A 22,693-nucleotide genomic window follows, 5' to 3' on the forward strand; every position below is an offset into this window, starting at 1 on the left:
CCCGGGAGAGCGGCAGGGAGGGGGCTCGGGGCTGGTAGCCATGGTGAGGGGGCGAGGGCTGAGGGGAGGGCGAGGAGCTGAGGGGAGCTTGGGGGGGCTGAGGGGAGCTTGGGGGTGCTGAGGGAAGGGAGAGGGCTGAGGGGAAAGTGAGGCGCATTTCCCTCACCCCCATGCCCACTCTGACGGGGATAATCCACCGCACTCACCGCGCTTCGGGGGTCCCGTTCAACGCCCTCCCGTGTGAGGAACCGCCATCCTGAGGGTGCTGTGAGGGCCGGCCGGGCCAGGCCGTGTCACCCCCCCGGCTCCTCACGGAGCTCCGCTCCGCCTGAGGGCGGCCGGCACCGGGCGCTGCGGGACGGGGCCGTGGTTTCAGCGGCACAGCCGTGACCGCCGTGCTCCGTGTCCCCCAGGGCCCGTGAATGCTACCGGCTGCGCTGCTCCTGCTCGCTCTGCTGCTGCTCCTTTGGGCCAAAATGTCCAGCTCTCGGTCCGAGCAGGAGAAGGAGCCGGAGGAGAGCCCCGCAGCCAGGCCGAGCGCCCCGGGCCGGCAGAGCCCCCCGGGCCGGCAGAGCCCCTCGGGCCGGCAGAGCCCCCCGGGCCGGCAGCCGCCGCCGCGGGCCGGGCGGGCGGGCTCGGAGCAGGAGCAGCTCGCCGTGTACAACCCCGCGGCGCTGCGCCGCCCGGCCCTCGCCAAGTTCGTGCTGGGCTCCTTCGACGACAACTCCTCCGATGATGAGCTGATGGCCACGGCCTTCAAGGTGGGCCGGCGGCGCAGCAGCCTGGCCGGGGTGGCCGGTACCGTCCCCGAGCCAACCACCGTGAGCGACATTCTGGAGCCCAGCGGCGGCATCAGGTACGGATGGCAACCCCCGATGGCCGGAGCGTGGTCGGATAAGGATGTCCCAGTTAGGGAGGGTGGGTGCTTGTGGTGGGTACGTTGCCGTTGATAAATAAAATTGGGGTGCACATGTGCAGGTGCTCCTCAGAACCACAAGGTGATGTCCCCAATCCTGCTCCCTTTGAGGGAGGAGAGCCAGTGAGTGTCCTTGGCTGTGTGACAGCAGTGCCACCGGCAAGAAGCAGGGCAGGGGGTGCCCTCCAAAATCTCTAGTTTGGATGTGGGGCAGCTCACTGGGAAGCTCCCATGGGAGCACAGCTGATATATCCAGAAGAAACAACTTGGAAGCCAAATGCTGCTGCCTGCCTCCTCCAGCTGCTCTGCTGTGGCTAAAAATAACAAACCTTTAGCTGCAGGGACATGTTGTGACACTCGACAGCCCGACGGTGGCTCTTGCCACGCAGGGTTTGAGGTGGTGCTGCCAGCAGTATCCGTGCTATTCTTCCATCCTTCCACAAATAAAGAATTTCCTGAGTCACATTGTAGATATGGTTGGTGACCTTTCCAGGACAGGCTCTGCAGGGGGTTTGGGGCTGGGGGAGGGCTCACTGGAGTGGCTCTGGGCTCTCTGGGGTGGCCCTGGGCTCAGTGACAGCCACCACATCCCACCACAGGCCCAGCATGTCAGGGCTGAGCCTGACGAAGAGGACCCGCAGGAAGATGGACCTGCAGCGGGATTTTTCTGTTGCCTCCCCAGCCGAGTTCGTCACCCGCTTTGGGGGCAACCGTGTCATCGAGAAGGTCTGTCCCCACACATCCCTGCTTGTGCCTGGCTAGGGGGTCACTGCTTTTCACAGGGACATCTTTGAGCACTGCCCAAATGTCCTGTGTCTGCCAGGCTTGGAGCAACGGCAGCTCCTGATTGACACACTCCCCCTGCTTTGCTCCACACTTACCCCTTGCCCCTGCACTGCTGTCACAGACATATTTTATGAAAAATCCTTTTATTAGGATCTTTTATCCTGAAAAGCTGAGAAGCTTCAGCTTCTCCATGTTTTGCTGCTTTGGAATGTGACTTGGAGAATTGTTTACCCTGCTTGTGAAATTGTTTTTACTTGATGACCAATGACTGCCACCTGTGTCAAGGCTGTGAGCAATCACAAGATTTTATTATCATTCTTTTCTATTCCTTTTAAGCATTCTGATGAAATACTTTCTTCTATTCTTTAGCATAGTTTTAATATATAATTTTCTTTTAATATAATATATATATCATAAAATAATAAATCAGCTTTCTGAAACAAGGAGTCAAGATTCTCATCTCTTCCCATGTTGGGGATGCTCGCAATTCCTACATTTGGTGACCACGAGTGAGGAACGTTACCACATTTGGTGGCCTTGAGTGAGGAGCATTACCACACACTGCCATCCCTGGGGGCAGCAAGGCCAGGGCTCACCCTGCCACCCCCTGTCCCTGTGTCCCCAGGTCCTCATTGCCAACAATGGCATCGCTGCTGTGAAGTGCATGCGCTCCATCCGCCGCTGGGCCTACGAGATGTTCCGCAACGAGCGCGCCATTCGCTTCGTGGTCATGGTCACCCCCGAGGACCTCAAGGCTAACGCAGGTAATTCCTGAAAATACCCCAAAAAGGAATTTCCTTACGTGGGGCTGAGCCAGGGCAGCCCTTTCCTGCCTGGCACGTGAGGGCTCTGCACAGCCTGGAGTCACACAGTTTACTCCCGCGCAGCCAAATCCAGGAGTAAATTTTTCCCTGCTCCAGCCTCCCTGGGATGGAGGATTTGGGAGGGGGATCTGGCTCAGGGATCTGGCTCAGGGATCTGGCTCGGGGATCTGGTTCAGGGATCTGGCTCTCACCACCACTCCCCGTGCTCTCTTGCAGAGTACATCAAGATGGCAGATCACTACGTGCCAGTCCCTGGAGGGACGAACAACAACAACTACGCCAACGTGGAGCTGATTGTGGACATTTCCAAACGGATCCCAGTCCAGGTAACGAGCATTTGTGTGGCTCCCACCTCCTTGCAAGGGGGATGATGTCCCTGTGTGCTGAGGAGCTGGGCATGGTGGGAGGTGCCACCCACTGCTGCTTCTCCTTGTGCCAGGCGGTGTGGGCTGGCTGGGGACACGCCTCAGAGAACCACAAGCTGCCAGAGCTGCTGCAGAAAAATGGGATAGCTTTCCTAGGTAAGGTCTTACTGCTTTTCTGTGCTGGGAGTTGGGCTGGTGTGTGCACTCACAGTCACTGCCAGGGACACTGCACTGGAAGTGCCCCTTTGGTGCCTCTGGCATGCCCAGCCCATGGAGTGGCAGTCTTCAGGCTGGTTTCCTGGGGCATTCCCAGGAATCCTGCTGTTTTCTGGGGTTTCCCTGTAATGTTCAGGCTGATGCAGTGTTCACAGAGGAACATTGGGTGGGAGCAGACCTTGTGGGATTCCCAGTCCTGAGCTGGGCAGTGGGTTTGGGGAGGTTCCTGTCCGACATTCCTAGTCCTTGCAGAAGGCTTGTTGGGCCAACTCAGTGATGTGGGGATGGGCTGGTGGATTGAGCACCCCCTCAGCTCTTCTCTCCCTCTCCAAAGGTCCCCCCAGTGATGCCATGTGGGCGCTGGGGGACAAAGTTGCCTCCACCATCGTGGCTCAGACCCTGGAGATCCCCACACTGCCGTGGAGTGGGAGTGGTGAGTGCCTCCTCACAGCCCCCACACTCTCCCTGCTCCCCTCTTCCCTGCCTCTCCTTGCCCCCAAAACAAGCACCAGGATGGGGGTCCTTGCTCCATCTGGCCACACATATTGGGGACCCCATTGCAGCGGCTGATTCGGGCAGGGGGATTTTGGAGATGAAGTGCAAGGAAACAAGGGAAACAATGGAACCCTCAGCTCCCTGGGGACACCCAGCATGCCACCCCAGCTGTGCCACCCTGGTGGTGACCACAGCCCTGGCCATATCTGCAGGTCTGGTGGCTCAGTGGTCCGAGGAGGACCAGAATCAGCAGCAGACCATCAGCATCCCCCTGGAGACGTACGCACAGGGCTGTGTGAAGGACGTGGAGGAAGGCCTGGAGGTAAAGCTGAGCCTGTAGGCAGCTGCTTATCTCTTGCCCACCATGATTCCTCCTCAGAGCCTGCCTGCCTTGGCTCTTCTGGCCTCCCAGCACACACCGGAGTGACACAAGGCTGTGCCAGCAGCAGTTTGTCCCACTGAATGAATGTCACTTGGGATAACCCTGCTCAGGGATGCCTGGAATTGTGTGGGCTGTCGGGGTGATGTGCTGGGGTCCAAAACACTACAGTCACCCCATTCCTGACCCTCTCAGGTGGCCACGAGGATCGGCTACCCCCTGATGATCAAGGCAGCAGAAGGCGGCGGGGGCAAAGGCATCCGGAAAGTGGAGGCAGCAGAGGAATTCAGTGCCAGTTTCCGGCAGGTGAGAGGTGCCTGGAACCCCCATCCCTGTTCCTGTCCCATCCTGGCAGGGTCCTGCTCCCACCCGGGGCACCTCCCACTTCCTGCCGCACCTCTGCCTCCATCCTGGGATGAATTTTGGGCGGTGATGCCAGAGCAGGACCCTCCCTCCGGCCGCAGGTGCAGGCGGAGGCGCCCGGATCCCCCATTTTCCTGATGCAGCTGGCGCAGCACGCTCGGCACCTGGAGGTGCAGGTCCTGGCAGATGAGTACGGCAACGCCATCTCCCTCTTCAGCCGGGACTGCTCCATCCAGCGCCGCCACCAGAAGATCATTGAGGAGGCACCCGCCACCATCGCTGCCCCTGCTGTCACCGAGATGATGGAGAAGGTGGGTGGCCTGATCTAAGGGCAGCTTGAGGGCTGGGTTTCCCAGTTTTAATGGGAAACTGGGCTGGGTTTATTGGGGTTTTAAGGAAGGGAGGGGTCCTGAGCTGAGCAGGACTCCCTGCCCAGGTTGGTCGGGCACAGGAGCAGCCTCCCCACGGAAGTGATCACAGCCCTAAGTGTGCCAGAGTCCAAGGAGCGTTTGGACTTCCAGGCACACGGTGGGGTTTTGGGGGTGTCCTCTGCACAAGCAGGAGCTGGATGCCGATCCTGCGGGTCCCTTCCCAGGCAGGATTCCATGACCCAGGGGTTTCCCTCTCCCGCAGTGCGCTGTCCGCCTGGCGCAGATGGTTGGGTACGTCAGTGCAGGCACCGTGGAGTATCTGTTCGGGGAGGACGGGAGCTTCCACTTCCTGGAGCTGAACCCCCGGCTGCAGGTGGAGCACCCGTGCACGGAGATGGTGGCGGACGTGAACCTCCCGGCTGCCCAGCTGCAGGTAGCTGCACACAGGGCTCACTCCAGGGGTGTTGGAGGAGGCAGTTTGGGTGTTTAGGGAGGAGCACTGGGCTGGAGCCTGGCAGAGGGAAGCTGCCCCATATCCCAGCACGGAGGGTGCAGGTGAAAGAGGTGTGGCAGCTTTCCTTCTACTCTGGCTTCCCATTGGGAACTCTCCATTCAGACTCTGTCGGTGTCTCCCTGGCAGCTCAGGCCTTTGTCTCTCTGCAGATTGCAATGGGCATCCCCTTGCACAGGATAAAAGACATCCGGGTGCTGTATGGGGAGAGCCCCTGGGGGGACACCCCCATCTCCTTCCACAGCCCCTCCAACCCCCCTGTGCCCAGGGGCCACGTCATTGCTGCCCGGATCACCAGCGAGAACCCCGAGGAGGTGAGCTGGGGTTGGGCTGGGGACCAGGGAACTGCCACCCGTGGGGTTGAGCTGGGCATGGTCCTCCCCAGCCAGACAGTGTTCATGGGATTGGTGCAGTCCATGGGGGTTCCCCTTCCCTGTCTTGCTGCAGGATTCTCAATCCTGGTTCCTCCATCTCTGCTCTGTTCTGGCTCAGGGTTTCAAGCCCAGCTCGGGGACGGTGCAGGAGCTGAACTTCCGCAGCAGCAAGAACGTCTGGGGGTACTTCAGCGTGGCAGCAGCCGGGGGGCTGCACGAGTTTGCTGATTCCCAGTTTGGACACTGCTTCTCATGGGGAGAGAACCGGGAGGAGGCCACCTCGTGAGTGTGGCAGGATGAGTTGGAGGGCGTGTGGCCTTGGGAGGAGTCACAGTTGATGTGTGAGCTGGGAAAAGTGGTTTTTATCTGACAGGACCAGAACGGTGCTGCTGTGCTAAGCACCTGGCTGTCTGGCCAAAGCCAGAATGTTTTGGACTGTGGTGGTCCTACAGCCCCAATTCATCCACCTGTTTCTCAAGGGCATGTTGAAGTCATCTGCTGAGCCTTGCTTAGTGCCCATGAGCAGCAGTGTCCATCAGGAACTGAGCAGCAGTTTCATGGACAAGCTGATGGGGCTTGGAGTAACTTGATCTAGTGTCCCTGTCCATGGCAGGGGGTGGAACAAGAGAATTTTTAAGGTTGCTTCCGACCCAAACCATGCAGTGATTATAAAGGTGCTGGGGGCTCAGGAGCTCATCACCCTAGGCCCTGAAGCTCCCCAGTTCCCTCTGCTGGGAGCCAAGTGCCACCTTCTCAGTCATTAATGAAGGACTTCTCTCCCTGAAAGGAACATGGTGGTGGCCCTGAAGGAGCTATCTATCCGTGGGGATTTCCGCACCACGGTGGAGTACCTGATCAAGCTGCTGGAGACAGAGAGCTTCCAGAACAATGAGATCCACACAGGCTGGCTGGACCACCTGATTGCTGAGAAAGTGCAGGTGGGGGTGATGCCCTGGGGTCACCACTCCCCTCCCTTGGGGTAAAACCCAAACCCTGTTGGTTTTGCCCCCACAGGCAGAGAAGCCAGACACGATGCTGGGGGTTGTCTGCGGTGCCCTGAACGTGGCAGATGCTGCTTTCAGAGAGTCCATGAGTGACTTCCTGCACACCCTGGAGAGGTGCGGAGTGGGGGCTGCACAGGGTGGGGGCTCAGTCATGTGGAATCATCTGATTCCACCAGATCAGGTTGCTCCAAGCCCCATCCAACCTTGCCTTGAGGAATTTCAGGATTGGGGCAGTCACAATGGAGACCTAAGTGTTGTTCTGGGGCATCTTCCTTCCAGTTTTGCTTTACAAGTTCAGTGACAGTAGTGCTGTGACATGCAGGGACAGGAGTATCTGGATCCTCAGTTATTAGTTTGGACAGTAGGAAAGGCTTCCCCTGGCTGGGAAAACAGTTTTCAAGGGGAAGTGGCTTGGCTCTGCAGTTTGCTTTTGTTGTTGAGTATCAAGGTTATTCCTCCAGCCTTGGAGGACTCCCAGGGCTCTCCCATATGCCTTATCTGAGTGTTTTCCCAGTGCCTGGCCTCCCTCCAGACCTGGCTGTGCATGGTGCTCGTGTGGGTCACTTAAAGCTGACGCTTGTCCCCTCTGGTCACCACTGTGCCCTCCCACCAGGACTGGGAGCACTGCTGACATCCCACAGGCTTGGAGAGGCTGGGAATGCCCTGGGGCCTGATCCCTCCTTTGTTTTTCAGGGGCCAGGTGCTGCCAGCAGCCTCTCTGCTGAACATTGTCGATGTGGAGCTCCTCTATGAGGGTGTGAAGTACATTCTGCAGGTGAGGACAGGGCTGTGCTCCCCCCAGACCAGCCACAGTGCTTCTCAAGGGGTCAGGGACATGCTTCTGTCCCAGGGGAGAAAACTGAAATAAATACAGAGCTGTCCTTTAAAAATGGGCAACGTAAAAATGAGCTTAATAACCTCATAACCTTAATTACCTCATTTTAACCTGACAAACACTTTCATACAACCCTTTGCCCTGAGTTATTAAGGGACTTCATTTTCTTGCTTTTAAACCAAATTAGTTGGACTTCATGCAAAACTCCTTACTCACGATGAAAGTGGCAAGCGAGCCATGTGCTGCATGAGCTCTGGGCTGTGTGTTAAACCAGTTCTGGGCTGTGAGTTGAGTTAAACCAGTTCTGGGCTGTGTGTTAAACCAGCTCTGGGCAGAGTTGAGTTAAACCAGTTCTGGGCTGTGAGTTAAACCAGCTCTGGGCAGAGTTGACCAGCTCCTGGGTGCAGCCTGAGGTTGTGCCTCCTGCCTTGCCAGCACAGCCCCATCCCATGGGAGCAGCCCATGGGGAGGTGCCCTCTCAGCCCCCAGCCTTGCTGTCCAGTGTGCTTGGGGGTTGCACTGACGGTGTCCCCTGCCCATAGGTGGCCCGCCAGTCGCTGACCACCTACGTGGTCATCATGAACCGCACGCACATCGAGATCGACGTGCACCGCCTCAACGACGGGGGGCTGCTGCTCTCCTACGACGGCTGCAGCTACACCACCTACATGAAAGAGGAGATTGACAGGTACCCCCTGCCAGGGCCACCATTCCCCCTCCCCTATGGCCACCAGCTGGCTGGTGACACCTTCCCCTGTCCCTTAGGTACCGGATCACCATCGGCAACAAAACGTGCACCTTCGAGAAGGAGAAGGACCCGACGGTGCTGCGCTCACCGTGCGCGGGGAAGCTGCTGCAGTACATGGTGGAGGACGGTGGCCACGTGGACGAGGGGAAGGTTTATGCAGAGATGGAGGTGAGCTTTGCAGAAGAGCTGGAGGAGCAGAATTTTTGGTGCTGCTGGCTCAGTGACCGTGTCTCTTCCTTCCCAGGTGATGAAGATCATCATGACGCTGACGGTGGAGGAGGCGGGGAAGCTGAACTACGTCAAGCGGCCGGGAACGCTGCTGGAGGCTGGCTGTGTCATTGCCCGCCTCCAGCTCGATGATCCCTCCAAAGTGAAGCCTGTGAGTCTCCTAGGGGCTGCCATCCCCTCCTGCCAGCTCCCAGTTGGCATCCTGGGAATGCTCCCTAGGGGGCAAAATGGAGGAGCTGCTCTAGTGGGGCATCACAGTGAAGGTCATGCCATGTCCTTGGGCTGTCTTTGGGTTCAAGTGCTGCTCCACTCTGCTTCCTCAATGTGCAGGAGCTCACATGCACTAAAAAGTGCATTTATAGCACTAAAATCGCCAGTTTTTCCATGTTATTTTCATCATGAGACACTGGCAGATCCATTATGCTTAATGTCAGGTGCTTCCTCATACCTGACCCAAAGCATGGGTTGTGCTGGGTTTCTGGGCAGCTGCAGCTCTCAGGAGCTCTGTTTCTGACAACAACAACAGTTCAGCCCACCTCCCTTTGCCCTCTCCAGGCAAATCCATTCACAGGGGGACTTCCAGCCCAGCAGACCCTCCCCATCACTGGTGAGAAGCAGCACCAGGTTCTGCGCAACGTTCTGGACAATCTGACCAACGTCATGAACGGCTACTGCCTGCCCGAGCCCTACTTCAAGACCAAGGTGGGTGCCAGGCACCATGGATTCCACCCAGTTGCCACGAGGGCAGGTCCAGCAGCACCATCTTCTGCTCTGCAGGTGAAGGAGTGGGTGGCACAGCTGATGAAGACCCTGCGGGACCCTGCCCTGCCCCTGCTGGAGCTGCAGGAGATCATGACGAGCATTTCGGGACGGATCCCGCTGGCTGTGGAGAAATCCATCCGGAAGGTGATGGCGCAGTACGCCAGCAACATCACCTCCGTGCTCTGCCGCTTCCCCAGCCAGCAGGTGAGTGCCAAAGGGGGCTCACATCCTCTGCACTGGAGCCAGCTGGGAGCTCCTGCCTCAATTTTGTTGCCAAGATTTTATAACAAATGAAATGAGTGAGGGAAATATGTGGAGGTTTATATTTTGTATGTGTGTTTGGTTTTGTATGTGTATTTGCTTCTGTGCGTGCCTTTCTTTTTTATATTCATTTGTCACTTTGCCTTTTTCACTTTGGGAAAAAAAAGTCAAGGGAAAGGCTCTAGGTGGAGTAAGCAAAGGGGGAGATGGCAGCCTCGTGCCCCTGAGCCACCCTGGACCCTGTCCCCTCTCCCCACAGATCGCCAACGTGCTGGACACCCATGCAGCCACGCTGCAGAGGAAGGCTGAGCGGGAGGTCTTCTTCATGAACACCCAGAGCCTGGTGCAGCTGGTGCAGAGGTGAGCCCCATACTGTCTGTGACCCCCATGTCCCCCCACAGCCACCTCCTCACAGCACGATGGGCTCTTTGCTCCCCAGGTATCGCAGTGGCATCCGGGGCTACATGAAGGCAGTGGTGCTGGACCTGCTCAGGCGCTACCTGCAAGTGGAGACACAGTTCCAGCATGGTGAGGGCTCGGGGCTCTCTGAGGGAGCTGCAGGGCTCTCTGGAGGAGCTGCAGGGCTCACCAGACCCTGCCCCACAGCTCACTACGACAAGTGTGTCATCAGCCTGCGGGAGCAATGCAAACCCAACATGACCCCCGTGGTGGAGAGCATCTTCTCCCATGCCCAGGTGGCCAAGAAGAACGAGCTGGTGATCATGTTAATTGTGAGTACAGCCTGTGCCTGAGACTCCAGGAGCAAAGGCTGGTGGCAGGAAAGAGTCAAGGCAGCTCTGCATTGTTTGAAGTGTCCATTTGTGCCTCGTTATCGGTTTATTTTAATTATCTTCCCTCTGTGGTGTTTTGTGACTATGCTTGGGTCAAAGAGAGCCCATTTTAGTCCCTTGGGTCTTGTCCCCTTTGGCTGCATGGGGCTGGGATGCCGGACGAAGCCATCCCACAAGGTGAGGAGCCTGAGCTGAGCCATGGTGGTTGTGACCTTGCAGGACCAGCTGTGTGGCCGTGACCCCACGCTGACAGATGAGCTGACAACCATCCTCCATGAGCTGACACAGCTCAGCAAGACCGAGCACTCCAAAGTGGCACTGAGAGCCCGGCAGGTCAGCCAGCACCATGCAGTGCCACCCCATTCCTGTCCCCATCCCTGTCCCCTGTGCTCCCAGCTCCTCTCTCCCCTGGCAGGTGCTCATTGCCTCTCACATGCCCTCCTACGAGCTGCGGCACAACCAGGTTGAGTCCATCTTCATCTCTGCTATCGACATGTACGGACATGAGTACTGCCCTGAGAACCTGAAGGTTGGGAATTATGTGTTTTTCCAGAGGGAATTTGGGTGACTTCAGGGAAGGGGTCTGGCTGCAAGTGGTTTAGTCTTAAAAACAACTAAAAATCATTCAAAACCTTGCTGTAGTGGCTGTGTGGAGCAGAGGAGGGGGTGCACCCCAGTCCCTATGCATTGCTCCATGTTCCATTTGGGAGGGAACAGATGTGTGGATCCATGTCTGACTCTTCTGCTTTCCCCATGGTGGGCTGGGTATTCCATGGCACCCTGGTGACCAGTCCTGCACCTAAATGGAGCAAGGAAGTCTCACTTCATCCTTGCCCTAAATTTTCCTTTCTTCCCGCAGAAACTGATCCTGTCAGAAACCTCCATCTTTGATGTGCTCCCCGTGTTCTTCTACCACACCAACAGGGTGGTGCGCATGGCAGCGCTGGAGGTGAGGCCTGGGGGGCACAGAGTGGGGCCTGAGGGTGGCATGGGGGGCCCAGGGGTGGCAGGGGCAAGGTGGTACCTCCTGTGTCCCCTCACAGGTGTACGTGCGGCGGGGGTACATCGCCTACGAGCTGCACAGCCTGCAGCACCAGCAGCTCTCTGATGGCACCTGCCTCGTGGAGTTCCAGTTCATGCTGCCCTGCTCCCACCCCAATAGGTACAAGGGTCCCTGCCACACACCTGTCCTGCTCCCCTGGACACAAAGCCTTTCACAAAGCTTTGTATCATTCCCTCTGTGCAAAGTGGGTGCTGCCGCCACACTGTCCCATTGCCAATGGAGCAGGATGAGCCCTCTCCAGGTCAGGGTCCCCTATGGGAGCTGTGTGGTCCCACACGGTGCCTTCCCCAGAGCTGACACTTGCTCCCCATGGCAGGATATCCATCCCTGTCAGCATCACCAACCCTGACCTGGCCTGGCACAGCACTGAGCTCTTCATGGACAGCGGCTTCTGCCCCGGGAGCCAGAGGATGGGAGTCATGGTGGCCTTCCGCAGATTCGAGGACTTCAAAAGGTGGGGGTGCAGGGACACACCTGGCCAGTGTTTGTGCATTTTGGGTCATTGGAGAGCAAAATGGGGTGAAAGAGCCACAGCTGGGGGCAGCTGGGTGGTGTTAGAGGCAGCTCCAGTTCCCAGCGTAGCTGCAGACTGGGTATTCTCAGTACAACATTTACCTTGTGGGGACATGAGGAACGTGGGGAAAGCTTACATGGCACAGCTTACATTTGAACATTAATGCAGCAGAGCCCAGAGCTGCATTTCTTAAGCTGTGGGTTTGCTGTGGGATGGTGAGGCCATTGTGCTGGTACCTGTGTCCCTGTCACACTGTCACAGTGGGTTCCTGGCGCTGTTCCTTCAGGCAGGAGGTGGGCACAACATGCTGGCTTGTGACCCCACCTCTGCTGTTTGGGCAGGAACTTTGATGAAGTGATCTGGTGCTTCTCCAACTCGTTGAACAGTGAGCTCCTCAGTGATGCACAGGCCACCACCTACGATGAGGAGGACACCAAGGTGGGCATGAAGCTGCTGCTGGTGTCCCCAGGTGGTGCTGGGACAGCACTGATGCTGCTGGCCAAGGTTGACTGTAGGGTTTTGTTGCCAGAACATCCATGAGGAGCCAATCCACATCCTCAACATCGCGCTCTGCTCAGCTGACCACGCGGAAGATGAGAAGCTGGTGCCCATCTTCAGAGCCTTTGCCCAGTCCAAGGTTTGTTGCTGGGGATGGACTCTCTTTTTGTTAACTCTGCAAGCCAGAACACTCTACCCAAGGACACTGCCTCCTCTCCATGCAGTGCACCCCAAAATGCTGCAGTTTAGGTTTTGTTTGCTCCCTTGGTGGATATGTTTAAGCTCTCTTAACTGGCGGCATTTTCTGTTTCTGTGTAGAAAAAGATCCTCGTTGAACATGGTCTCCGGAGAATCACGTTCCTCATTGCCCAGCAGGTGAGTGCAGCTCAGATTCTGACATCTATAAATACCTTACAGACACAACACTGAGTGATGGATGGACCCACTGTGCTTCAGGAGCTGGGAATTAATTAATGAGCAATTCAATGAGTGATTCATCTCCTGTATAATCCTTTATCCTGCTCATGTTTCCAGTAACGTGGTTCCTGCAGAGCCACTCCATAGCTTTAAGGTGCCTTTAGAAGCCTTCACAGAGTAGAAGCCCAGAGTGGTTTGGGTGAGAAGGGACCTTAGAGTTCATCCTGTTCCACTCCCTGCCATGAGGTGGAACTCTCCACTGTCCCAGGTTTCTCCAAGCCCTCTCCAACCTGGCCTGGGACACTTCCAGGGATGAGGCAGCCACAGCTTCTTTGAGCAGCCCGTGCCAAGGGCTCACCTCCTTCACAGGGAACAATTCCTTCCTAAAATCCAATCTAATCAATCCCTCCCCGCCCTTTTCCCTTTGGGGGAGAACAAGGCCTGCAAAGTTTTTTTTTTAATGGAGAATCAATCAATGGAGAATCAACAATCCTCTGTGGGCCAGGCCTATTCACATTGCCTTCTCTCTCCCTTTTGCTGCAGAGAGAATTCCCAAAGTTCTTCACGTTCAGAGCCAGGGACGAGGTAAGATCCCGTGGGAGTGGTGCCGGCGCGGCTCCAGCACGGCCCTGGCTCACGGCTGTGCCCGGCAGTTCGCAGAGGATCGGATCTACCGGCACCTGGAGCCGGCGCTCGCCTTCCAGCTGGAGCTGAGCCGCATGCGCAACTTCGACCTGACGGCCATCCCCTGTGCCAACCACAAGATGCACCTGTACCTGGGGGCTGCCAAGGTCCAGGCGGGCGCCGAGGCCACCGACTACCGCTTCTTCATCCGCGCCATCGTGCGCCACTCCGACCTCATCACCAAGGCAGGGTGGCACCCTGGGGCACGGTGAGGGTGCGGGGTTGGCCTGGCCCCTGCTGAGCCACCTGCTCCATCACAGGAGGCTTCCTTCGAGTACCTGCAGAACGAGGGGGAGCGACTGCTCCTGGAGGCCATGGATGAGCTGGAGGTGGCTTTCAACAACACCATTGTGCGCACCGACTGCAACCACATCTTCCTCAACTTTGTGCCCACCGTCATCATGGACCCGTCCAAGGTGTGTTTCTTGGGAGTCCTGCTTCCTCTGTCCTGGAAAAGTTTCTTTGTCATGCCCTGTGCACAGATGGGCAGCCAGCCCCCACCATCTTTCCCTGTCCCCAGTGGAGAGGGTGGATATCAGCACCAGGCCCATGGAGAGACAGAAGGGACTCACCCAAAGCAAATCCGAAATGGCTGTTTGGGGTGGACATGCAACAGGGCTGCTCCAGCCGTGGCATTGTGTGCTCAGTGCTGTCCCTGAGGTCACCAACCCCCCCTTTGTGCCATCCCCTGTGCAGATCGAGGAGTCGGTGCGCTCCATGGTGATGCGCTACGGCAGCCACCTCTGGAAGCTGCGTGTGCTGCAGGCTGAGGTGAAGATCAACATCCGCCTGACGCCCACTGCCACCGCCATCCCCATCCGCCTCTTCCTCACAAACGAGTCTGGATATTACCTGGACATCAGCCTCTACAAGGAAGTGAAGGACCCTGGCACTGGCAGTGTGAGTAACCCCAGTGGTGACTGCAGGAACCCAACCGTGCCTGCCTGAGAGTTGCCAGCTCCAGCAGAGCTTTGGGGGAGCTTCTGCAAAACTCCTTGTGAACCCCCAGACTTCCAACAGCATTCCCACAGCTGGGTTGGTTTCATCCATCTGTCTGCATCCAGTTGGGGTGGTGCTTTATTCAAAATGTGCTGAGCTTCACCCAGTTGGGTTCCTTGAGTTGATGCTGGTGTGGAGCTGGGCAGTTTTGAGTGCTGGAGGTGATGGTCAGTGTTAGGGTGTCACTAGTACTGGCAGCACATCAGTGTGGCAGCCCCCTCATTAGTAAAAAATAAGGTGGAAAATCACCTTGACCAAGCAGGGCTCAGCAGTGCTCCAGAAAAAGTCACCATGACATCCAGGGAAGGCAACCAATGCTCTGCTTTTCTCTCCAGATCATGTTCCAGTCGTATGGGGACAAGCACGGGCCGCAGCATGGGATGCTCATCAACACCCCCTATGTCACCAAGGACCTGCTTCAGGCCAAGCGCTTCCAGGCACAGTCCTTGGGCACCACCTATGTGTATGACTTCCCAGAGATGATCAGGCAGGTGAGTCTGGCTGAGCAGAAAGAGGCTCCAAATTACTGCTCTTTATCCCCAAATATTCCCACCTGAGGAAAAGGTCCCTCTCTTCAGGCTGTTGAATGAGAAAACAAAAAGAGCCCAAGCTCCAACATTTTTGGTTATATGAAACATTTCTAAACCAATTCCTAGCTCTTGGAATTCCTGAAACTAGATGGTCTTTAAGTTCTCTTCCAAGCTAAACCATTCCAAGCAACATGCTGTGTCTCCACAGGCTCTCTTCAAGCTGTGGGGCTCCTCGGACCTGTATCCCAAGGACATCATGACCTACACTGAGCTGGTCCTGGATCCTCAGGGGCACCTTGTGCAGATGAACAGGGTCCCTGGAGGGAACGAGGTAGCAGGGAATTGTTTGGAATTGGGCAGAGGAAGCAGGTGGGAATGGCTGGTGGCTTAATCTGGCTGTGTTTAAAGCTTGGGAGATGCTCCTCAACCATTTTGTCTGATGGTTAATGCCACCTGCAGCTCAGCCCCTGTGTCTCTTGGACGTGGCACTTAGTGCTTTGGTCTAGTTGACAAAGCGGTGATCAGTCAAGCATTGGACTCAGTGATCTTGGAGGTCTTTTTGAGCCTGGTTAATTCTGTGATTCTGTAAATGACTCTCTGACTCTCTGGAGATTCTTCTGTGTAACCTTGTGCCGTTTCGAGGCAGGTGGGGATGGTTGCTTTCAAAATGAAGCTGAAGACCCCTGAGTACCCCAAAGGCCGGGACATTGTGCTCATCTGCAACGACATCACACACAAGATTGGCTCCTTTGGGCCTGAGGAGGACCTGGTGTTCCTGAGGGCATCAGAGCTGGCACGGGCTGAGGGCATCCCCCGCATCTACATCGCTGCCAACAGCGGCGCCCGCATCGGCTTCGCTGAGGAGGTCAAACACATGTTCCAGGTGGCCTGGGTGGACCCAGCTGAGCCCTTCAAGGTGTGTGGGCACCTCCCCTCTTGCAGCACAGGAAACAGCAGAGGGTCCAGCTGGGGAAGGGATGAGCAGAGTTAAAGTGGGATGTCAGGTTGTGGGATTAGAGCAGGAGTGAGACCGTACCTGCACCCAGCACCATGGGGATTGTTCCTTTGGCTTCTCCCACGTGGTGGAGGTGAAGGTGCCAGTGCTGGCATGGCTGCTCTGTTCAGCTCTGGTCCCTGAGCTGCTGCACAGCATGGTTTGGGATAGGTTTGGGAAAGGACCATGTGCCATGTGCGCATGTGTGTGGGGGGCTCCATAAATTATCCTTCTCCTCTTCCCTTGCAGGGGTTCAAGTACCTGTACCTGACTCCCCAGGACTACACGAGGATCAGCGCCATGAACTCGGTGCGCTGTGAGCACGTGGAGGAAGGTGGAGAGTCCAGGTGAGTCCCATATCCCATGAGACACACAGAGCCACTGCAAGCTCTGCCCTAACCCCACCAAGATGCAGCTTCCACCTCAGCATCCTGCCAGGCACATCATGCAGTGAGTGCTTCCCAGACCACAGCTCCACTTTCTCTGCAGGTATGTCCTGCTGGACATCATTGGGACGGACAATGGATTTGGGGTGGAAAACCTGAGAGCAGCTGGTACCATAGCTGGGGAGTCCTCCCGTGCCTATGACGAAATAGTGACCATCAGCATGGTACAGTGGGGCTCTTCCCCTCTCTGCTCCTCCCCTCTCTCCTGCTGGCTCTTAAAGTCACCATGGGAGGGTGGGAGGATGCAACAAGCCCTTCACAGCATCCTTCTCCAGGTGTGTGCTGCAGCCCCAGTGACCCCAGGTGTCCCTTTGTGTGTGCCCAGGTGACTTGTCGTGCCATCGGCATCGGTGCCTACCTGGTGAGGCTGGGCCAGCGTGTCATCCAGGTGGAGAACTCCCACATCATCCTCACAGGTGTCACAGCTCTCAACAAGGTACCAAGCTCTGGCTGCATGTCCTCCATGGCACTGTCCTTCTCACCACTCCCTGTGTGGGCTCCTTCCCTGTCCCATGGAACATCAGCCTGGATAGAGGTGGACATTCTGCCTCAGCCTAGAGGGAATTTGCCTGTGCAGGGGTTTGGGCTGACAAACAGAGCAAGAGAGCAGCTCCTGTGTCAGCAGAGCCCCATGTGTTTCCCTAGGTGCTGGGACGGGAGGTTTACACATCCAACAACCAGCTGGGAGGAGTGCAGATCATGCATAACAATGGTGTTTCTCATGTCACTGTCCCAGATGACTTTGAGGGGGTCTACACCATCCTGCAGTGGCTCTCATACATACCCAAGGTAGGAGGGTGCTGCAGGGGGGAAGGAGGGGGATGTCACCCATACCTGGCTGGTGACCTGCCCTCGGGGTCTCCCTTACAGGATAACCAGAGCCCAGTGCCTGTCACTGCCATAGTTGACCCTGTTGAAAGAGAAATTGGTTTTGTCCCTTCCAAAGTCCCCTATGACCCCAGGTGGATGCTGGCAGGGAGAAGTAAGTGAGTGAGAGTGAGAAGTAAGTGAGAACAACCCAAGGCCTGTGCAGCACTGCTCCCAAATGCATCCTGTAGGTGCAGAAGATGCTCTTGGCTGTGGGTTGGTGTTCAGGAACCTTTCAGTGCTTGCCCTTGCACCACTCCATGGTTTCCTGTGCTCTGCAGCTCTCAGAGGGACCTGGCAGAGTGGCTTCTTCGACCAGGGCAGCTTCATGGAGATCATGAAGCCGTGGGCTCAGACCGTGGTGGTTGGCAGAGCAAGGTACTGCCAGGAGCAGGGGATGGAGCTGGGATCCTGCATGTGTGGCCCCTCACCTTCAATCCCTGTCTGTGGCACTGCTTTTGGGATGGTGGAGAGGGAGCAGCTCTCTGGTGAGGCTGGGGTGGAGGGGAACAGGCCTTGCTGAGCCCACCCTGCCCTGCCACAGGCTGGGAGGTCTCCCTGTGGGTGTCATCGCTGTTGAGACCCGCACCGTGGAGGTGACAATACCTGCTGACCCTGCCAACCTGGACTCAGAGGCAAAGGTGAGTGGGGTACAGCTGGGGCCAGGTGGCATCTGAGAGGAACTGGGGGGAAGGGAGGAGTAATAGCTCAGCATGATCCTTGGGCATAATTTTCCTTAATTCAGGTGAAATCAAGGGTGCTGGGGCAGTTTGTTTTCTTGCAGCTGTTTCATGCAGTTTCAGGAAGAACTGGCACAGTCTCAGCTGCTCACTGTCTTTTCCAGATAATCCAGCAGGCTGGACAGGTGTGGTTCCCAGACTCTGCTTTTAAAACAGCCCAGGCCATTCGGGACTTCAACCGGGAGCACCTCCCACTGATGATCTTTGCCAACTGGAGAGGCTTCTCCAGCGGCATGAAAGGTACCTGTGCTTGGGATGCCCACATTCCCATGGTGTGTGACAAAACTCTGTCACCCCTTCCACCCCACAGGGTCCTGAGATGGCCCAGCCTACCAGGGTATGCAGCACTCTGGGATGTGGGGTTGGGTTGGGCTGAGGAGGTCATGGGGGATCACAGGGCAGAAGTCCCAGGGGTTGGTGGCTTCCTGCTGGCTGGTTTTGCAGGCTGCTTTGTCTCTCCAATAGACAAGGTGGCTTTGGGCAGCTGGGAGCAGGCTGGGACGGTGGCATTTGGGACACCCAGCCCCTGAGTCCCTTTGTGTTTCAGACATGTACGACCAGATGCTGAAGTTTGGCGCCTTCATCGTGGACAGCCTGCGGGACTTCAAGCAGCCGGTGCTGGTGTACATCCCCCCTCACGCCGAGCTGCGCGGCGGCTCCTGGGTGGTCATCGACTCCACCATCAACCCCCTGCACGTGGAGCTCTACGCTGACAAGGAGAGCAGGTCAGCAGCCTGAACACCTGTGTGGGTCATCCAAAATACCTGTGTGTGTCATCTTGTCCTAAGATTTATTCTCCCATGCACACCAGTCCTTGTTTTACCAAACTTCCCTTCCAGGGGAGGCATTTTGGAGCCTGGAGGAACAGTGGAGATCAAGTTCAGAAAGAAGGATCTGGTGAAGACCATGAGAAGGATTGATACAGTTTATGCCAAGCTTGTTGAACAGATGGGTAAGGAAAGGGAGTTTTGGGTTGTGGACACTGGTGGTGGTAAGTTAAACATGAGGCTCAAGCACTTTGGTGGCAACCACCAGTGTCCTGGGAAAACTCTTTTTGTCTTTTCTGTTGGTGGAGCTGAGAGGATGTGGTGGTACTTTAGATCACCTGGTATCTCCTGGGGGCTCCATCAATGGGTTAAATGGGGCTGGGGTCTTCTCCCATGCTTTGAGATGAAGGATGGCCATGGCCACGTTGAATCGATTCCTGATGCATCAAAAGCTGCTTGCCCCCATGTCCCTCCAGCCTGCCACAGCATGGTCCCACAAAATCCTTGCAAATGCCATCTCCCCTCTCATGTAGCAGGCACTGAGTGTGGTGTGACCTCTTTGTGGCTTATATCACTTTGGTGTCAGTGTGCCAAGGAAAGAGCCATGGCACGGGGCATGGTGGCTGATGTGGCAGCATAGAGGCGACACCCTGGTGGCATCACCGGGGGGCTGCTCAGCCCGCTGTGTCCCGCAGGCTCCCCCGAGCTGTCGGAGGCGCAGCGCAAGCAGCTGGAGCAGCAGCTGAAGGCGCGGGAGGAGCTGCTGCTGCCCGTGTACCACCAGGTGGCCGTGCGCTTCGCAGACCTGCACGACACCCCGGGCCGCATGCAGGAGAAAGGGGTCATCACGGTGAGCCGGGCACCGGGGAGGGGCCCTGAGGTGACAGGCAAAGGTGGGGGGAAAATCCCTCCCCTGTGACATCCCTGCCCTCCATCCCGCCGGAGCCGGGAGCCAGCAGCCGCCGGCAAACCCGGGCTGTGCTCCGATTTCCCCAGGACATCCTGGAGTGGAAGAGCGCCCGCTCCTTCCTCTACTGGCGGCTGCGGCGGCTGCTGCTGGAGGAGATGGTGAAGGGGGAGGTGCTGAAGGCCAACAGCGAGCTCACCCACATCCACATCCAGTCCATGCTGCGGCGCTGGTTCATGGAGACCGAAGGAGCTGAGAAGGTACCCCCAGCCCCGGCTTCCTGAGGCACCTCTGGCCAGGGCATCCCGAGGGATCTCAGCTTGCTCTGCCACCGTTCAGAAGTGTCAGTAGTGTTTCAGTGTGTGATGGGAATGTGTGAGCATGGGCAGTGAAGCAGCCCTGGGCTGGGGCTGGCTCTTCAAATCAGGTGACTCCAGTTGGGTGCTGGTGCTCAGTGATGGCAAATTAGTCCACAAATAAACATTTTTTACTTCCCAGAGCAAAAATAGGGTTTTTAGCATTTGGGCTGTTCTCAAATGACACTCAGGTTGCTGTGTCTTCCTCAGGAAGCAGGACATGCAAAGGAACCATGTTTTACCTCTTTGCTTTTTAAGTGGTTTGCAAATAGGTGCAGATCAGGGAAGAAAAATCCCATGGCCTGGATTTGAGGCTCCAGGAGGAAGGGAGGGCTCAGGCTGTGCAGGCAGCAGAACCCCCTGCCCACAGTGCTGCTTTCTCCAGGGCTACCTCTGGGACAACAACCAGGTGGTGGTGGAGTGGCTGGAGAAGCACATGCAGGAGGAGGATGGCACCCAGTCAGCCATCAGGCAGAACATCAAGTACCTGAAGCGGGATTACATCCTCAAGCACATCCGGAGGTGAGTGCTGTGGGATCTGGGATGAGAAGGGGTCCCTGGGATGGGAACAGCAGGTGGTGGAGACCAGACAGTTCTCACTTTAGCCTCTCTCTGCCCTGTGCCTTGCAGCTTGCTCCAGGCCAACCCTGAGCTGACCATGGACTGCATCGTGCAGATGGCTCAGCACATCACCGGCCCACAGAAGGCCCAGGTCGCCCATCTCCTGTCCAGGGTGGACACTGATGATCCCTCCTGATCTGGACAATCACCACAGGGTAGGAGAAGCACCAGGACACAGCCAGACCTCACTTGCCCACCTGGCTCCTCAGCCCTTGAACTGAAGCCTTGGACTCTTGCTTATGTGCCTAAATAAAGGACACCAGTGCTTTTAAGTATTTTAAGCCATGGAGATGGTCTTGCCATCCATGCAGTCCTCTCTGGCACTGGGGGTGCTGCCAGAAGATGAACTTGTCCTGAGCCAAGCCTAGAATCTGGACCTGGTGCAGAACTTGATTTTAAAAAGAATCCAAAATATTTTCCTGTTTTAGTTGCCAGCCCTTGGTCTTCCAAACAAGCACCAGGTCAGACACGTCTCATGAGACTGGACAGAGCTGGAGGCACAGACCCCTGGCCAGGGCCAGTGTCCAGCTGGCTGGGTTCAAGCTGACCAGGCACCAAGACCTGGAAATGAGAAGCAGCCTCCAAGTGATGCTTTATAAACTGTGAGGAGCAATTTCTGTCATCCTTACCCTCACTGGGGAGCAAAGAGAAAATGTGGCCATGAGTAGCTGATGGTCCAGGAAAGACCTCAGTGAGCTAATCTGGGAGCTGCTCCCTTGGGAATGTCCAAGGATCCATCAGGCTTTGGCTGACCTGGCTGTGCCTCTCGTGTCCTTTCTGGCTCCTGCAGAGCATGGAGAGGAGGGAGGATGGCTCCAGGGACCTGGTTCCTCCTTGGAAGCAGCAGAGCCAGGGGGAGCTGTCACCTGCTGGGACCTGTACCCTGCTGCTCAGGTAGCCTTTGATCACCTTGGTTGTGGAGGGGAAATTTGAGGTTTTCCAGTGCCTCTGGCTGTGTCATTTCCCCAGCACAGATTTGCCTTGGGCTCAAAAGGAGGAGGGTCAGGAAGGTGGGACACCTGGCTCAAGTGCAGTGCTGGTATTGCCCTGGGCGAAGGTGTTGGACACCTCCTGGGATCCCACAAAGTCTGTAGGAGGTCTCCTGTCCTGGAGTGGGGATGGAAAGGGTCTTGTGGGTCACTTCGTGGCTGGAAGGTGTCACTGCTGACAGGCAATAAAGTGAGCTCAGCTCCCAGAGAACTCCCTGACCTCTGTGTCTTCTGTCATTGTCCTGAGCAGGGCCTGGTGTCTCTGGCACTGGGCAGCCCCTTCTCTGTGGCACAGGGCCTGTTTGGGGTGGGACAGCTCTGAGCATCCCTCCTGCCAGCCCCTGTCCCCACGACAGAGCTTGTCCAGGCATTTCAGAGGGTTTCAGGAACAGGGTGACACCACAGGGGAAGAACTCTGAGAGTAAATACCTGTAAACTCTTAGAGTGAATACCTGTAAACTCTGAGAGTAAATACCTGTAAACTCTTAGAGTAAATACCTGTAAACTCTTACTCTCCTGGAGGATTTGAGCCAAGGATCCACCTTCAATTTGGCCATAGGGTCTGTAAAGGGAAAAAAGCTTGGGAAACCCAACATAACACCAGAGCAGGCACCACACAGCACATCCAGAATGCCCCAGGCGTAGTGCTAAGAAATGTTTATTAAAAAAAAGCAAAGACATTGTAGGTGACACCAGTCACAGCAAAGGATCATTCGTCACATTTGTCCTTGGACAATAAATTATCATGTGGAGCATCATGGTGCCCTTTGGAAGAGGTTGCCGTGGAGGGATGCACTGGGAAGATACAAGCACAGATGTTTCCAAGCCCCCTGATCTTCATATTTTTCAAGCAAGAAAGTGCCCTGTGGGGCCACTCCAGCATCCTGCACCCTCCAGCTTTAATCCATGGATGGGTGTGGGAGAGAAAAGCCTGGGAGCACCTGGGTATGGCACTGGGAAATTCTCTGAATGCACAGGAACAGACAAAACCCAAGGTATAAATATCACTTTTTGCTCACAGAGGTGTAAGTAGACTAAATGCTAAATTCCAACATATTTCAGATGTTTCATC

At 56.4% G+C, this 22,693-nt stretch overlaps 1 protein-coding gene across 2 annotated transcripts; it reads left to right on the forward strand.

Annotated features, from left to right (window-relative positions):
• Nucleotides 1-422: 422 nt before the first annotated feature.
• Nucleotides 423-20,828, forward strand: ACACB (acetyl-CoA carboxylase beta). Of its 2 annotated transcripts, none has more exons than XM_058036808.1 (52): nucleotides 423-856; nucleotides 1,516-1,642; nucleotides 2,328-2,466; nucleotides 2,743-2,852; nucleotides 2,966-3,047; nucleotides 3,442-3,540; nucleotides 3,815-3,924; nucleotides 4,177-4,287; nucleotides 4,446-4,655; nucleotides 4,978-5,148; nucleotides 5,379-5,540; nucleotides 5,719-5,882; nucleotides 6,388-6,538; nucleotides 6,615-6,718; nucleotides 7,298-7,379; nucleotides 7,982-8,127; nucleotides 8,205-8,355; nucleotides 8,432-8,566; nucleotides 8,971-9,117; nucleotides 9,193-9,381; nucleotides 9,698-9,798; nucleotides 9,878-9,966; nucleotides 10,045-10,169; nucleotides 10,449-10,562; nucleotides 10,645-10,758; nucleotides 11,089-11,178; nucleotides 11,273-11,399; nucleotides 11,584-11,746; nucleotides 12,148-12,244; nucleotides 12,336-12,443; nucleotides 12,623-12,679; nucleotides 13,265-13,306; nucleotides 13,375-13,590; nucleotides 13,666-13,821; nucleotides 14,102-14,305; nucleotides 14,740-14,895; nucleotides 15,143-15,265; nucleotides 15,581-15,850; nucleotides 16,178-16,275; nucleotides 16,418-16,538; nucleotides 16,700-16,810; nucleotides 17,020-17,163; nucleotides 17,245-17,356; nucleotides 17,523-17,619; nucleotides 17,786-17,882; nucleotides 18,086-18,221; nucleotides 18,529-18,708; nucleotides 18,790-18,933; nucleotides 19,444-19,598; nucleotides 19,745-19,915; nucleotides 20,397-20,533; nucleotides 20,642-20,828. In XM_058036808.1, exons 1-52 carry the CDS (start codon nucleotides 423-425, stop codon nucleotides 20,766-20,768), a joined length of 7,206 nt encoding a protein of 2,401 aa, XP_057892791.1. In that variant the 3' UTR covers nucleotides 20,769-20,828. The 2 variants fall into 2 exon arrangements, with proteins under 2 accessions (XP_057892791.1, XP_057892792.1); XM_058036809.1 differs by having other exon boundaries at nucleotides 11,273-11,391; nucleotides 11,609-11,746; nucleotides 18,529-18,706; nucleotides 18,821-18,933.
• The last annotated feature ends 1,865 nt before the right edge of the window (nucleotides 20,829-22,693 follow it).

The sequence above is a fragment of the Melospiza georgiana genome, chromosome 18 (genome assembly GCF_028018845.1).
Source record: "Melospiza georgiana isolate bMelGeo1 chromosome 18, bMelGeo1.pri, whole genome shotgun sequence".
Lineage (NCBI taxonomy): Eukaryota > Metazoa > Chordata > Aves > Passeriformes > Passerellidae > Melospiza > Melospiza georgiana.

Coding starts and splice junctions, on each gene's coding strand:
- ACACB (XM_058036808.1), top strand. CDS start 423: ATGCTACCGGCTGCGCTGCTCCTGCTCGCTCTGCTGCTGCTCCTTTGG. Junction 3,925..4,176: donor ACGTGGAGGAAGGCCTGGAG/GTAAAGCTGAGC, acceptor TGACCCTCTCAG/GTGGCCACGAGGATCGGCTA. Junction 8,567..8,970: donor ATCCCTCCAAAGTGAAGCCT/GTGAGTCTCCTA, acceptor TGCCCTCTCCAG/GCAAATCCATTCACAGGGGG.